Genomic DNA, 16,988 nt, shown 5'->3' on the forward strand with positions numbered 1-16,988 from the left:
TATTATAGGCCTACTCATTAAAATTAATAGAATTTATATATTTCAACTATTGTTACATACCTGTTTGCTACAAATCTTGCAGAATATTATTTTTCCATCATAAGTGAATTCTGAATATTCTGTTAGCCATTGCCGGATCAATGTAGATTTTGCACTTATATTTTTCGGCATTATCGTGTTAAACTTCACAGGAAAACGTCCTACCGCTCAAAACTTCTCAACACAAATAAGGTGAGGGAAAGAGCAACTGTTAATGAGCATTCAAATGAACCGTTGTTACCGAGATTCAATTGGACAAAAATACAAAGTTCCACTTATTGTTGCATTTCCTGGTAGTGTTAACACTAGGAGGGCCATTCTTTTAAATATTTTGTAACGGTTTACCCTACTAATTCGCAGTTTTACGACTTTTCATAAATATTTCAAAAACACTCTTTCTCCAAAAATTGTGATTTTATGACACTCTGAAGGGCAGTACAGCTAATCGGTTTCAGACCGAAAACAGTCATTTTTATAGTATAGTATATCTCTGAATCGGTAGCAGCACATGTTGTGATTGTTGCCTGCTTCAAAACTAAGGTTGGTTCTTTGTCGGCATTTATGCCTCCAAACATGTTAAATTCGGTGAAATCTATTGCGAGTGTCGTGAGATTCAAAACATTTTGTTCCTTTATCAATGGTTTCATGGCCGGTGTGAAGCAAACTTTCCACTTTTTAAATGCCTTAAATTTCGCAGTGAATGCATGTATAAATTATAAAAAGTAAGAGTAAAATGCGAAACTTTACAGTGAGTTAGGCATTTTTAGGCGAATATTAACAAATTAGGCTCTAATAACCGTTTTAGGGCACTATAAAACTCTTTGAATACCTTTCAATTTCCATGAAACACAAATATTAATAATTATTTTTACTTTTCTCCTAAAGAAACAAAATAGGCATTTGCCCTAGAATCCGATGTCTGGTTATGATCACATATTTTTTTCCCGATATGAAGGACTTACAAGGTTAACCAAAAGTCACTCTTGCAGGCACAACAAAAACTGTCAACATCCCTGTCGCACCATAGCTCATGCTGATGCGATCTTGATGGACCGCATGTTTGCAAGACATGTCAACACAACTGAACTACCCATCAAGGTGAGCTAAGTTTGGGGAATGGTGCAGTAGTACCATTAGTTAAAAAACCCAAAATTGGGGACGGTATTAAGCCAGAGCTACCTCGGCAAAAAGTAACAACTGACACCACCTGTCAGGCCTTTAGCAGGAGACATTGCTAAAGAGGAATGATGTCAGCACCTCTCTGTCCTGTCAATGGCTCTCCCTCTCTGGGCAGACCCAATAAGGTTCCTCAAGTTTTTGCAACACTAGAACTAAATACCTTGGAGACAGTAACCTCAAACGACAGACGTGTCCCCATTTCAGATAAGAAAATTTGGTGTTGCACAGAGGGGCTGCACATGAATCCACTGAAACAAGGCGCCCCACATTCTGACGGATCTCTAGCAGTGGTACAAGTCGTCAGTAACTCTGCAAACGAAGCTAGTGCCCCTATTGAGACAGAGTACACCAGACCAACCCCGGGGTGGAAACTCTAGGTCAGATGGTCAAAATCCCGAGGCTATGAGCAATTCCAAACTGCTTTGGGACATCCCGCCTTCTGATGACCAACAGGAGGGACCAAGCATCTTGGCATGTGGTGGCAGCCTACAATGGAGCTCACCTTTCCTCACAAGAGCAGGAGCTACCTGCCGATCCATCATTCAGTTAAGACTGGAGGCAGTTAAATGAAAAGCTGCTCGTCTGTGTCACCTCCACAAAGAAGACATTGCTTTGGCCAAAAAAAACAGACCTCCATGTGCACATTCACAATGTGTGATCGAACTGGTCGAATGACTGCTCAAATTGTCTGAACAGTCGGTCTGGGTAGCGTAGTCGGTATAGCGATGGCCTTCTATACTCAAGTTTGCGGGTTCGATCCCAGCCCAGGTAGTGGCAACGCTGATATAATCTCTGCAGTTGTGTGTCGTTAAATAAACCATAATTTAAATTTTTTTGTCTGAACATACAATGAGGATTATGTAAGAATAGTTTCTAAAAGGCTAATTTGGCCGTCTTTTCGGTGTTGCAACTAATACCAGATATCACCAAATAAGGTAAAATCACAATGCTACGTACTCAAATAATAATAATAATAATAATATTATTAATATTATTATTATTATTATTATAGTATTAACAATAACAATGTCTTGCTTATTTACTTATTTATCACATCTCCTCTAAATGGTTCAATAAATTATGAAATAGCATATTTCCTTCCTGGACTTCTTGCATATTATGTTGGTAATTAAGATTAGTCTGACCTAATAGTAAAATGTATATTTTGTCTGGCAACATGAAATTCATTGCTTTGACTAAACAGTTTACGATTCATGAGACCTAACCTAAAAATGTATTTAGTTTGATCACGTGAAATAATTAGGGCGAATTCCGAAAGCAGAATACCATTTTGAAATGTATAGCCTACTTAAAATACTTACACCTAATGTTACTATTCTCGTTATAATTGCCATCTCTGTGCACAAATTTCTTTTTTAACGTCTTCTTTTTTCAGTACATTACAGGCCTATATATTAAATATAACCTTGTGAAGTGTAAGTACTTTGAATGGCAAGCACTTTCTTTTTTGGAAAAGTTACTACAGTGGAATCCCTTGTATCTGGCACCCACATATCCGGCAATTCCAAAATAATGGCACTTTTGAATAAGGAAAATGAAAATAAAAATTAGGGAAAATTAGAAAATAAATTACAAATTGATGTAGTGACCTACATTTTTGAATGAGGCACCTGAATCTACGACTACTACTAGATTGCAGTATTATCAATGTTCGTACAATCATTGCACAAACTAAACAAAAAAAACAGCCATTTAGATCACCGGAAGCTGCCACTTTTAAAGTGGACAATTATTGTGTTCACTCCACAAAATTCTGTTATATGCCATTATAGATGTGCCTCTTTCGGGAGCACAAATATCTATTAGGTGAATATGTACTTTCTTGCCTGCTCAACAAATGGTGGAACAGTTACTTCACGACCTTAGCCCCTTTTCGAAATAACCAGTTAAGTGATCTATAGTAGGTAGGTTTGGGAACAGTACTTGCAAGATGATGGCATCTCCGAACAAACATGTCAAGTATGTATTTAAATAACCTATAAAATATTATCCAATTAACTGGGAAATTCGGTTATCCGGCACTGGCTTTGTTCCATAGCTTCCAGATACAAGAGATTCTATTGTACCATGTTATTTCCTCTCTTGGATATTTTAATAAAAATGTGAACACGAAAGAAATTAATTATAGTGTGAAATATATCTTTGTCCATTAGCCACGTGCATGTTTCATACCAAGTAGGTCTATAAGCTGTATCTTACTTAATTATATGTACCTGAATATAGAGTTGAATTGGAATCACAAAGCAACAGAACTGAATTGTGTATTGATATTAATATTAATACCGGTATTATTAATTCATTATTAGATCACATGCTTAGTTACTTTCATTTCATCAGTTTCCTTCTACTGCAAATCGAAATTATTGCTGCCAACATAACAGTTAGAAAATAACTGCCAGTTGTAGTAATTTGCCAGTACCCGAAATTTGAAACAAATTTAGTAAAAGAAAATTCGATCTGACAATTAGAAAATCACTACAATCCACTAGCATATGTAGTAACAGGGGAAAAATGTTTAGGTTCCAGTAGAGATCCTTAAGTAAGCTGATCTGGACTATGTAAACCAAATAAAACGAGCACAGATGGGGGAGCAAGACCTCCATAGATCAAGGCATATGAACACTTCATGGACATTTTTTATTTGCAAATAAGCAGATTTTTCATGTTCAGTGTTATTTTCCTTTGTTGCTCCACTTGTGTGTTTCTTTTTTCCTTGTCAGGTGTGATATGACACTGCTTTGGTAGTACCGCACAGGCAACAGCAGGGGGGGGGGGACAATTGTTGTGTATTTATCATTTTATTGTGCCTGATGTGTCCTCCTTCAATTTCACGTCATTCACTATTTCGCCCTCAAGTTAAAAATTTTACCATGCTGGGCAGTCACTACCTGCCTTTCTCCCCCTCAGTACATCTTACAGCTAGAAGTCTGGCACAGTTTGGCACAGCCTCATGTGTTATTTGCTGCAGGGGGGAAAATTCCTACCACCTGTCTCATCTGCCAGATGACAGCATGACACAGATGTTTCCTGTAGAGAGTAGAGATCCTTTCTCCCCATGGTTCTCACAATCTGGAGAATGCAACTGTGGTGGGGTTCATAAAAAACGTAATACACAGTGATATCAGAGGCCTGTATCATGTGTTAAAGAGCAGAAATAACGAATAAACTTGTGAAGTACTGTAAATGTATTAACATGTTTGAACAGAACAAAGAGATGTGACTAAATAAGTGTAAATTGGAAACTTTTTTCAAACTTTTTGTATAAATCATCAGTGCCAATTGCTTCTTAATAATTATTTAATTTTAATTTATAAAATTAAAAATGTTTGTGCGAAAGTGTATTTTTCTTTATAGCTTATATGGAATTATTATAAAATGTTATTAAGTTTTCTGTTCATACTTATAAACACTGTTTAAAATTGATTAAAATTTGATTAGCTGGCCAATTAGTAGATTAAAGGGATCTGGTTAACCGATCAAAATTTTATTTGATCGACAGCTCTAATCATTATTATCATTATCATCGATCATATTGTAATAATAATAATAATAATAATAATAATAATAATAATAATAATGATAATAATAATGATAATAACAATAACAATAAGAACAATAATAATAATAATAATAATAATAATGATAATAATAATAATAATAATAATAATAATAATAATAATAATAATAATAATAATAATAATAATAGTAATAGGTATTTTGGAAAGCTGCTACATTGATCCTGAAAGAGATAAAACTGACAACTATTTCATAATTAGTGAGGTTAATTTCAATAACGAAATCTCTATTTCAAAATGAGACAAATGAGGGCAGATGTACCATTCTTTGCATATGTAATTTTTGAACTAATTAATGAGTGGTAGTAATTTGATACTTATAAGTATGTACAAAATACAACCTCCATCTGTAGCTTCTAAAAGTTTTCTTTTCAAACTAGGTCTTTCGGGTTCATTGACACGGCGAATGGAAGAAGGAAGAGGCAACTGAGGACCCTGTGTTGGTGCTGGCTTGTTGCTGTAAAAAGAATATTTCACGAGTAAACAACATTGCACTCATAAAAATGTTGTTGACATAACAATGATTTGCGTTTTACATAAATTACAAAAAAAAATTATATTTACATATTATACTTCTATTACATTATAATGATCTATAAAAATATCATATGAAGGGTACAGAGAAAAAACGAACAGTCACAATTCTCATCAGGGTGACGACATCATTAGTACATTACTGCAAAATTTATGTGTTTTTCTTATCAAAACTGGTGAAGGAGAATTATCACTATGGATACAATCATCCTTTCCTACTTTTTCATTAGGAACAGCAATAAATTTTGCAGTAATATACTGAATTAGATGATGACATCACCCTTAACAAAATTGTGACTCTGTTCGTTTTTACTCTGTACCCCTTCATACGTTAAATCTGACAAATAAAGTTTCCAATAAAAATATAAAATAAATGAATCTTCAGCACTTCATATTTGTTATTGTATACTGCCAGAAAATCAAAATTTGGCTCAAGGAAAAAGTTAGAAAAAAAAGTAACATGTTATTAAATCACAAACACAAGATTACAAATCACTATTAAAACTTGAAAACAGATATTAATAAAAACGTTGCAATCTTCCAAGGTGTAAGCTTTCAAATGTTAGAGAGGCAGTTTCAATAAATAAAGAATGCGTATAAGATTCTGTTAAAAACGTACCTGAAGTATGGAGACTGAAGTGCCTCATGACAATTGCAACGGTCAAGTGGACACACTGATAGCAATTTTGCTAACAGGTCAAGCAAATCATCACCTGCTGCAGTAAATATATGCCGCATAGGCGTACCAGGGAACATCTTGAACTGGACATAGTCAGGCAATTCCTTTACACTCTGTAACATAACAAATAATATATTACTTGGTAACAATAAGCCATGTTTGTTTAGATCAGTGGTTCCCAAAGTGTGTGCCATGATCCCAGGTATGTTGCAAAACTTTGGCAAGGGTGCTACGCTGAGGATATTGCCATGTGCCCACTTAGTGGTTAGATATGATAAAATGACAACATCCACATAGGCTTAATATTTTTAGTATATAAACGAGTTTATCTTTATTGTTACTGAGCTTCATTTCTCTATCTATAGTCACATAACCAAATATAAAAGTAACAATCAGACTTTACCCTATTTATATAACAGGGTCTTTCAAACAGAATGAACCGATTTCGAAGCTTTATTTCGCAGTACGCAACCAATGCAGGGTAATGAGTCGCATGCTATTACAAAGAGTGTACTTTCAAGTTTCGAATAGTTGTCGGTAGAGTGCTCTGTCGTGCCCCCTCCTTCTGAACCAACCCGACCTGCTGCTCACAGCATTTGCTGCATGAGTCTCAGAATGTCAATACCTCAGCAAAACTCGTTCTGTATTCTTGAGTTCGCGAGAACCAATTCTGTGGTCACAGTGGAACGTGCTTTCATAGAAGATTTAACAATATGCAGTACAGTCCCTCACCCAAGAACATCCGACAATGGTGCCAACATTTAAGGACAGTGGATGTTTGTGTAAGGGAAAAAGTCCTGGCTGACTGCGAACTTCAGAAGAAAATGTGGGGAGAATCCAAGAGGTGTTTCAGCGGAGCTCACGGAAGTCCATAGCTCAAGCTAGCCATGAGTGGTTCCACTGTTTGACATATTCTGAAAAGACGTCTACACATGAAACTGTACAGACTGCAGCTGGTTCAGGCACTGACACATGCTGACAAGAGGAAACGGATGGAGCAGTGCGAACATTTTCGAATGGAACAGTGCCTCAATGGTGGATTGGTCGCAGGAGTGCTCAGGATCGTGCTCTCTCTGCATGGCCTCCAAGATTCCCTGACCTCACTCCTTGCGACTTCTTTCTGTGGGAATATGTCAAGGACAATGTTTATGTTCTGCCACTACACACTACCCTGGATGACCTTAAAGAGCGGATAATATTTGTGACCAACTCAGTGGATCGTGATATGCTGCAACGCGTTTGGGAGGAATTTGCCTATCGCCTTGATGTTGTCCATGCTGCAGGTGGTGGTCATATTGAACACTTGTAGGAGAGGGAACAAAATTGCTACATTAGTCAAATACATGTGTCTTGGTTGCAATCTTGTACTACTGTCTGTTTGGGAAATATAGCTTAATGAAATCGGTTCATTCTTTTTAAAAGACTCCTGTATGTATATTTGTCATGAGGGTGTCCACTAAATGATTAGCAGGGACAGGGAGCCGCAGGTGTCAAAAGTTTGGCAACCACTTGTTTAGATGCTCTACTTATTATTAGGTACACTCGATTTTTGCGAATAATTTTATCACGAATTTCTGCTAATTGAGTCAGAGAGTTAAAATATAGGGTTTCTGAGAAAGAATGGTGGGGTTCGTTGTAAAGCATGCATTATGTGTAATGGATTGAAGGTGCTTGTAATTAGTTCTGTAACTCACGTTTTCAAATAACGTTAGTAAATTTCAATATGATTACCATTACCAGTATGACAGACATCTAAGTAAAATTCAATTTCAGCCCACACTCTGATAAGAACATCTGGTGTAATGCTTGTGATTACTTATCTGATTCTTCGTTTTAGATGATCAAGATTCTCAATTCTTTCACTGTAGACCTCATTCTTGACAGAGCCCCAAAGGTAGAAGTTCAATGGAGCAAGATCTGGACTTTCAGCAGGCCATGGGATGGTTCCATTTCTGCCAATCCATCAGTCTGGAAATCGATGATTTAACATGGACATGGTTCGCAAAATGGGATGGTTCTCCATCTTGTTGAAAGATAATTTGTAACTCCATTTCCATTTTCTTGATTTGAGGAAATAGGAAATTCTGTAGCATGTCTACGTATGCAATGGAGTTGATGTTTGTTTCAACAAAAAAAGAATGGACCAAAAATCTTGTTGTGCATTAGGCCGCACCAAATGTTGACCTTAGGAGAATTTCGAATGTGTTCATGTATCACATGTGGATTTTCCGAGTTCCACCAAGTCTTTGTAGCATGGTAGCAGCGAATTGAGTCCTAAGCAGCTTATCCTGTGGTTTTATTCCATGCAAGAGTTGAATTTTATAGGGATGTAATTTCAATCTCTTCCACATGACGTGAACTGTTGACTTAGGAATACCTAACTGTAGACTATGGCATGGAAAGGACTTCTGAGGACTCTGAACACAGGACTGTCGGATTCTTTCGACATTTTCTTCTGATGTTCTGGGCTTTCCTATTGTTTTTTCATTTTTGCACACTACCGGTCTCCTTAAACTGTTTGTGCCATCGCCTGATATTATTCTCACGTGGAGGATGTTTGTTGTACTCATGTCAGAATTGCCGCTGTACCACAATCACAGATTTGTTTTCTGCCAACCATGAGAAACATGCAGCTTTTTCAAATAACACAAAGAAACAGTTTGAAGAAAACAATGAGCACTTCTATAAGAGATCACTTGTATGCAGATTGTGATTTCTGTAATAACACACAACGCAAATTTACTAATGTTAAATTATGCAACAATGATTTATTATGACAGAAATCTGGTAAGATTCGCAACAATGACGTGAAAGCAAACTGACTTACTGAACTAATTACAAGCATCTTCAATCCATTACACATAATACATGCTTCATAGTGCACTCATAAAACCCCATCATTCATTCTTGTAAACCCTGTATTTATACATATGAGCGAGACTCGTTATGTAGATATGTTTTATGATCGCGATTTGTCGCCAATTTTGCTCGTTCCCCCTGGCTTTGTTTTTTTTTGTGAGTTTAGCAATTTTTAGCATTAAAACGCATTTTTTTAAAGAAGATCACTGAATCGTATATTCATTGGTCACGAAATTTCATTATTTTATTTTTGACAATGAAACATTAAAAAAAGTATGAAAATGGATTTGTCTTTCATGTTTTATTATGCAGAAAGTATGACTGTTCAGCTGTGAAAAATTAAAAGCTGTGTCTCGAGCATGTGCATTGCTTAGATTCATTACACACTAACACAATAAGAAGAAATGTGTAAAAGATATTCATATTTTCAGCAAGGGTACACAACGAAGACTAAGGAATAATGTATTCTGATAATTCGGCAGCCAAGTGGCCTGTGATAGTCTACAAATGAACACAGGCCTAGTGCTTTTGATATTTAAGTGATACTTTTCCCCATTGTTTTTTTATTATTTTATTATATTCTATTTTGTTATATTCTTCCTTACGTTTTCCAATTAACCATTTGTGCTAAATAAGTTGCTTTTGCTATATTCCAATGTATTTTACTTTCTTTTTTTTCTATTATGGTATTATTTTCATGTTGTTTAGTGTCGATTTTATTATGCTATTATTATTTCTCTTTGTAATATGTTAGTATTCTTTTCTGTAACTTTTTTGTTAAATTTTAACTGCTTGAATATTTTGTGACCTGGTAGAGTGTAAGAGAAGGCCCTATGGCCTTAACTCTGCCAGTATAAATAAAGAATTATTATTATTATTATTATTATTATTATTATTATTATTATTATTATTATTATTATTATTATTAACACGGGAGAAGCCTGTAAGGGAATGATTGTTTTAGTACCAATTTCTTAAGGTGATTTCCATGTTTGAATTCAAACTTTTCTTCACGATTATGACTTTTTTTTATTATCTATATAATATTTAAATAGCGCATTTTTTCACGATTTACATATTTAAATAAAACTTTTGTCACGAATTACAGTAGTTTTATCTACCAACTTCGATCTATTTTAGTTACCATTTTACGGTGCCCTACTTATTAATATTAAAGTTCAATGTTGCGATACTAACAGGCCATGTCTCATCTGTGGGTGTGCCAAGAACCTGAAATATCCGTGTCAGCTGATCCAAGTCAGACTCTCCAGGAAAGAATGGAACTCTTAGTAGGAGTTCAGCAAGAATACAACCAATGGCCCACATATCAATGCCTCCTCCATACATTCTAGCACCAAACAACAGTTCAGGAGCCCTGTAATAAAAAAAAAATGTATTTATTCATATAAAATCTTTTACTCTACCACCATAAACTGGTACAACTACAGTACACCCAAATTAAAATTTTACTGCTAGGCAGCACTTTTAACTGCATACAGCTGTGCTACTGGCTTTCACTGTATGGCCCACAAGGTAATTGCAAAAAAAAAAAAAAAAAAAAACCCTTGCAAAGTCTCTCATCACTACCACTATGTGCTGTTATTATGTTGAAAATAAAAATAAAATACTTATATTTGTATGACATTGTATCCTTATGGCTCTCTGAGTTAAAACATATCATTCCTCTTAAGGTGAATACACACAGAGCACACAAACAATGAACGACAAATGAATGCATTCACCGATTGAAATAGGAACGTGTGGATGATGCAGCAAAGGCAAACCGATCATTTGATTTGCCTTCAGTAGTGATCTGTTGCTTGTCGGTACATCAAAGGAAGTTGGTATTCATTGTGGACAGGATTTGCCACTTGTTTGCAGTTTGTAGCAGAATGCAGCGGTTAGTTTAATTTCACCAACAGGATGTCAAAACTGAAGTGGACTGAAGAAGCTGTTATCAAACTTATTGATGTATATCGAAAGCAGGAAACTGTATGGCCATATTTTGCACAGTAATATTTCGAAGTCTGTTTCTGAAATGCGACAGAAGTTGTGGAACTGTCCCAATTCAATTCGACGTAAATCATTAAGCAAGTCAGTGCCTCTATATTGATTGCGACTTTCGTAGAGTGGCGTCTCCCAGCATCACCTTTAGTTTTTTAACTTTCTTTTTGTTAAACTGCCTACAATAACAACGGCTACACCTGCTATAATTATATCTTCGTCTGCTATTACTGCAGATAATCAGTAAATGCAAATGTTCTCTGATAATTTGCTGATGATTTGTATGTTGCTCCGAACAGCAAACGAACATGAAGTTTTGCTTCATCATTTGTTTGTTGTTCGTTTGCTATGTGTGTATGCAACTTTACACCTTTTCTTTTGTACACTCCTCCCCCCTCCCAAATCCTACAGTTCTATGGCTCTATAACTTTAGCTTTGACTTCCTTTATGACTGATGACCATTGCTCAAGATCCAGTGCCTTATTCCTCCATCTTTCACCTTTTAATTCCCGTTCCCTCAGATAGTTCACCCCATTATCACCCATTGCAATTTGGATCTTCCTTTTCTTCTTCTATCTTCCAATTTTCCTTCATTTTTTTTTCACCATCCTTTGTTACTATATGACGCAATTTAAATTTATTGATAATTTCCATATTATCTTTAGTTCTCCAATGACCACTGTCACGTGAAATTAAAAAAAAATTATCCCTAAAATCTTTCTTATCCAAGTCATAAGCATTTTAGCATATTATCTATCAGAGGTCAGACACCTTACCAATAAGTAACTATAGCTCTGATTATAGATTTATATAACTGGACTTTTAAAATTTGTGTCCAGTCTCTCTAAATTTACTAACAAGATTATGTACTGTAGAATGACCAAGAACTCTGACCTCTGCAAAATTCCTTACACAGCTTCTCTGCACTTGTCAGGCAGTCAGTGTGTACAGGAGAAACATGAATACTTATTATTCTACATTCAGCTCAGAAACAATCATTCCCGATCAGCAAAGGACTTTTTGCTCATGGCCACGGACCTAAAAGAACACTTAACCCTCTTCCAAAGGGAATTGAGTCCAATTGTCTTGATGTTTATCCAATATTATCTTAATGTCATCTCAAGCCATCATTTCATACTTGTGTACACAGTGCAAAGCACATAATGAAAATGTGTAACACAGCTGCAGGTAGCTAGGAGATGTCTTTGACAGATTAATATACAGAAATCTGTTGCCACCGCAATCTCTGGCTCTATTTCCTTGTGATTTTTACCTTTTGAAGCTTACTAAAGACAATACGAACAGGACAAATTCCCATACTCTGGAACAGCACCAAGAAAATACATGCCAAGAAAATGATTCTGAAACAAGATAGGAATTGTGCTAGGTAATAAGGAATTTCCTACACTAACGTTAAAAATGTGTGGCTGTCACAGATCAACACTTTTAACATCATCTTTAAGACTGGTGAGTGCTTGTAAAAACACTATTACATTTTTATTTTTAAAATAATAATTACTGACAATGTTGGGATTCTTTTGTGTTGACGACCTTACATGTTGTGTGATGGATGCAAGCAGTTAAAATATATAATATATACATATATATTACGTATATAAAAAAACACACCTGAGAATAGTAATGAGTACTGGATTCATCTAAAAAGCTGTATTCAGACAAGAGCATAAGAAACAACAGGATACAGAGAAGGTGGGTCACAGGGAAAATGTTGGAGAAGATGGAGGAAAGGAGAAAATGAATAATATCAACACAGAAGAGCTACAGAAAACTTAACAACGAACTAAGAAGGGAGACTGATAAGGTGAAGAAAACTGGATGAAAGAGAAATATAAAGACATACAGAATCTAGAGAGAAAAGGGAGATATGATTTAATGTACCACGAAGTAAAATGTTTGAACTTGACAAATAAAAACAAAAAATCCATGTGGTTGATAGAGGAAGAAATCGGAAATGAAATAATAGACAAACAAGGAATACTAAACATAATGACGAAAAAATCTGTGCTTCAGTGGCTAACCATGACAATAGCTTTGAAAAATATTGGAGTACAAGAGGTCAAATGACTTTATTGTCAAACACCTGGCATTAGAAAACAACAACAACATATGGACGAAATATGTAGAAGAGTTATATGAAACAGGGAATCGTCCAGGTGACTTAGCTATAAAACGAAAAGGATTTTCTATTTCAAGGGAAAAAGTTGAACTAGCACTTAGGGAAAAGAAGAATGGGAAAGCAACAGGAGTTGATGGAATCCCCATTGAATTAGTGAAATGCTTGGATGAAGACAAGAAAGATATTCTATAATTATGCAACGAAATATATGAGAAAAGTGAATGGCCTGAAGATTTTGCAGAGACAGTGTTGCTTCCAATACCAAATAAAAAATAATGCCAACAAATGTAACGAGTTTAGGACTATCAGCCTGATATCACACTCAGCGAAGATTCTCTAGTGAATATTGAATTGACATTTATATTCTAAGATGGAAGAACAGTTGGAGAAAGAGTAGTTTGGCTTCAGGAAGGGAAAGGTACAAGAGATGCAATTGGACTGCTACGAACAATCAGTGAAAAATACCTAGAGAAGAATAAAGAAGTGTATATAGTATTTGTGGACCTAGAAAAGGCTTTTGGCAGAGAGAATTGGAATAAACTGATGGGAATTCTGAAGAAAATGGATGTGAATTGGAAAGAGTGGAAGGTATTCAGTAATCTTTATATGTAATGAGCCAATGTCAGGATAGGAGAATAAATGTCAGAGAGAAGTGGAATAGGAAGAGGGGTACGACGAAAATGACCTTTATTACCTACCCTGTTCCACATCTGCTTGGAGGATTTAGTGAAGAACTGTTTAAAACTTGGGAGGGATGATAATAGGAGAAATAAGAATGAACTGTATAATATTTGCTTATGATATGGTGTTCCTTGAATATGAGATGATACTAAGGCAGCATTGTCAGACACAGCCTAAACGGAGTGGAGCGCTCCACTATAACTCGTTGCGTGCTCCGGTGCTTCCACAGACATAAGCAAGTTCACGCTCCGACTGGACGTCTCTAGCACCACAACCGGTTTCGGAGCTTACAACTCTGACACTACTGTACTAAGGGATATGCTACTGGAACTAAATGGCATCTGTGAGCAGTATGGGATGAAGATAAATGCCAACAAGACGAAGACCATGGTTATAGGGAGAAAAATAAAGGAGGTAAATGTGTGAAATCGAAATTAGGGAACAGAACAAGTGGACAGCTTCAAATACTTGGGGTGTACTGTAAGTAGTAACATAAGCTGCTGCCAGGGAGTCAAAAGGAGGATAGCAATGGTAAAGGAAGCTTTTAATAGAAAAAAGAGCATCTTCTGCGGACTTATTGAAAATTAGCTAAGGAAGAGACTAGTGCAGAGCTTTGTATGGAGTGTGGCACTGTATGACAGAGACATGGATGTTGCGAAGAAGTGGAGAGAAAATATTAGAAGTGTTTGAAATGTGGATATAGAGAAGAATGGAGTGTGTGAAATGGACAGACATAATAAGAAATGAAGCTGTACTAGAAAGAGTGGGTAAAGAAAGAATAATGCTCAAACTGATGAGGAAGAGAAAAAGGAACCTGGCTGGGTAACTGGCTAACAAGAAACAGCCTACTGAAGGATACACTGGAAGGAATGATGAACAGGACAAAAGTTCGGAGCAGAAGAAGATATCAGATGATAGACAACATTAAGATATATGGATCATATGCAGAGACTACGGGAAAGGCAAAAATAGGAAATATTGGAGAATGCTGCATTTGCACTGAAAGGCTTACCCTTGGACAGAAAGCTATGAATAAATGTATGAATGTGTATGTGTGTGTGTGTGTGTGTGTGTTTAGTCAACAATACGAAAACAGGTTGAAACCTAAATGACACCAATAAGGTAACATTCATGAGGCAACTAAGCCAGGAGATAACGGGGTAAATACGCGCGCGCGCGTGTGTTTTCTTAGGAATTCTATAATTTGAAATTCTTTAATGTTATACTCGTTAAATGAGCTGTTTTAAATTGCTTCATTTAAATTACGAACAGTTGAGAAATAGACTCGAAATAATGTACTTTAAAATGAAATACTGAATTTATTAACTTACCTATACCACCTTGTTACAACTTGATGTGTATAAATGCGATTAGGAGAACCGAAGAACTTAGCCAAACCAAAGTCTCCTATCTTAAGAACCCCATTGTTATTCACTAGAAGATTGTTTGGTTTCAAGTCCTAAAAAGGATATAAAATTAGTGCATGAAACACAATAAAATTCAAGTATTAACAATGTAAAGTTGCCTAGAATATAAACAATAATACATACCCTGTGCAGAATCCAATTGATATGAAGATATTCCAAGCCTTGCAATGTCATTAACATATAGGCTTTTATATTTGCAGGAGTTAACACAATGTTGTTGTCTTTAATTATTACTTCGAGATCTGTATCCATAAAATCAAACACAAGAGACACATTGGATTTATGTCCAAACACATCTGAAAAAGAAAGGCAATAAATGCATACATATGCTTTTAATTAGCATAGTTTAATTTCATATGTGTTTCATATCTTATCATAAAATATAAATGGATGTGAAGCTTTAAGACAAGAATTGCAACCTCAAAATCAACTTGTTTGAATCTACTTTCTTATATATGATCAATATTGTGAATATCCTGTTCTTAAATTCTCGCTCAGAAGTTAGACTTATGTAATATGCTTTGATCATAAAATATTTCATCTGCCCACCTTCTCAGAAGTATGACAACTTTTGCACAGTACTTGAGAATTTCACGCAAATAAAATAGTGATAAAATACAGCTTAACAAGGAGAAGAAGGTATGAAAGGGATTTGGAGAAAATATTAAACTTCGTTATGTGCAAAGTATACTACGAAGTAAAGCAGTAAAAATAGCATTTCTAATAAACGAAAAACTTCATACTGTATGCAACGTAGAGAAACTTCTAAATTCAGTACTGCCTACATAGAACATCAATTTGATGAATTCAATCAAAATTTGCAACCATTCTATTTAATGAAAGGTATGAATGTCATTGACTTCTTTTTGGAATCACATGTTGAAGCCTTAGATCACATGTAATTTTATATACTGTTTGCAGTGCAAAAGAGGAGAATAATCTATACAATGTGTCTAGGATTTTGATGATGGCGGGTGTCGTGATTATTGGCGATATGATGACAAGACAAATACTGTGTACTCCGAAAAAATTTGCCCTAACACAATTTATGTAAACATATTTGCATAATGTACGAACAATTTGGTAACAATATTAAAATTGTTGTTATATCTCTTGAATATAATCTAAAACACTGACAAGTTATTTTACTTTGCATCACATCTCTGCTGTGAAAATGAAACCAGTCCTTTAGACTACTGTAGCAAGAAGTGTAACAGTTTTAATGTAGGCACCATAATTTTATGTGATGGCAGCTATACCACCTACACGCAATCCTCAAACTGTTTTGAGAATTACACCTGCCATTGGTTAGTGGGTCCATTATGAACTAGACGGGAGGATTGTCATACAACTCCACCAACCATATCCCCTTTTCACCACTTAGAGGATGCTTATGCATGCCATGGCAGATCAGCATGTTGAAATAGCATTTTCTCCATTTTTGATGGAACAGTTACACCATTGTGACTTGGTCCCCAGAGCCTCGTTTGTTAAAAACAAGTTGCACCAGGATAACATCAAATTATTGAAATATGTGATTTAGGTGGAAAAAGTAATTTTGAAACATTCATTTATAACAATAAATCATTACATTCAATTACTGAATAACCTTGTATCCTTGATTAGCAAATTGTTTTGCTAGTAAATATAGGCCTAATGAAATAAACCCCTGAAATTATTTTCCTTTCTCCTGAAAAATTAATTTTAGCTTTGTTGGTTACATTCTTATTGCTGGGAGGTCTTCAATTATGTTGATGCAAACGGCATTAAGCATCGTATTGAAATTAGGATAACATCAGGATATAAGGTCGTGCATGATGCCACAATTGCAACAGAGTTAGTGTAGGAAACAA

At 35.5% G+C, this 16,988-nt stretch overlaps 1 protein-coding gene across 1 annotated transcript in view; it reads right to left on the minus strand.

Annotated features, from left to right (window-relative positions):
* Positions 1-16,988, minus strand: part of Cdk7 (Cyclin-dependent kinase 7) — a 39,627-nt gene that overhangs the window by 12,067 nt on the left and 10,572 nt on the right. The window contains exons 4-8 of the mRNA XM_069823776.1: positions 15,259-15,431; positions 15,040-15,167; positions 10,084-10,261; positions 5,968-6,140; positions 5,156-5,271 (exon numbers count right to left, since the gene is read on the minus strand). Of these exons, the coding sequence (XP_069679877.1) occupies positions 5,156-5,271; positions 5,968-6,140; positions 10,084-10,261; positions 15,040-15,167; positions 15,259-15,431 (768 nt within the window). The remainder of the gene's footprint in view (positions 1-5,155; positions 5,272-5,967; positions 6,141-10,083; positions 10,262-15,039; positions 15,168-15,258; positions 15,432-16,988) is intronic.

The sequence above is a fragment of the Periplaneta americana genome, chromosome 4 (genome assembly GCF_040183065.1).
Source record: "Periplaneta americana isolate PAMFEO1 chromosome 4, P.americana_PAMFEO1_priV1, whole genome shotgun sequence".
In the NCBI taxonomy this organism is placed as follows: Eukaryota; Metazoa; Arthropoda; class Insecta; order Blattodea; family Blattidae; genus Periplaneta; species Periplaneta americana.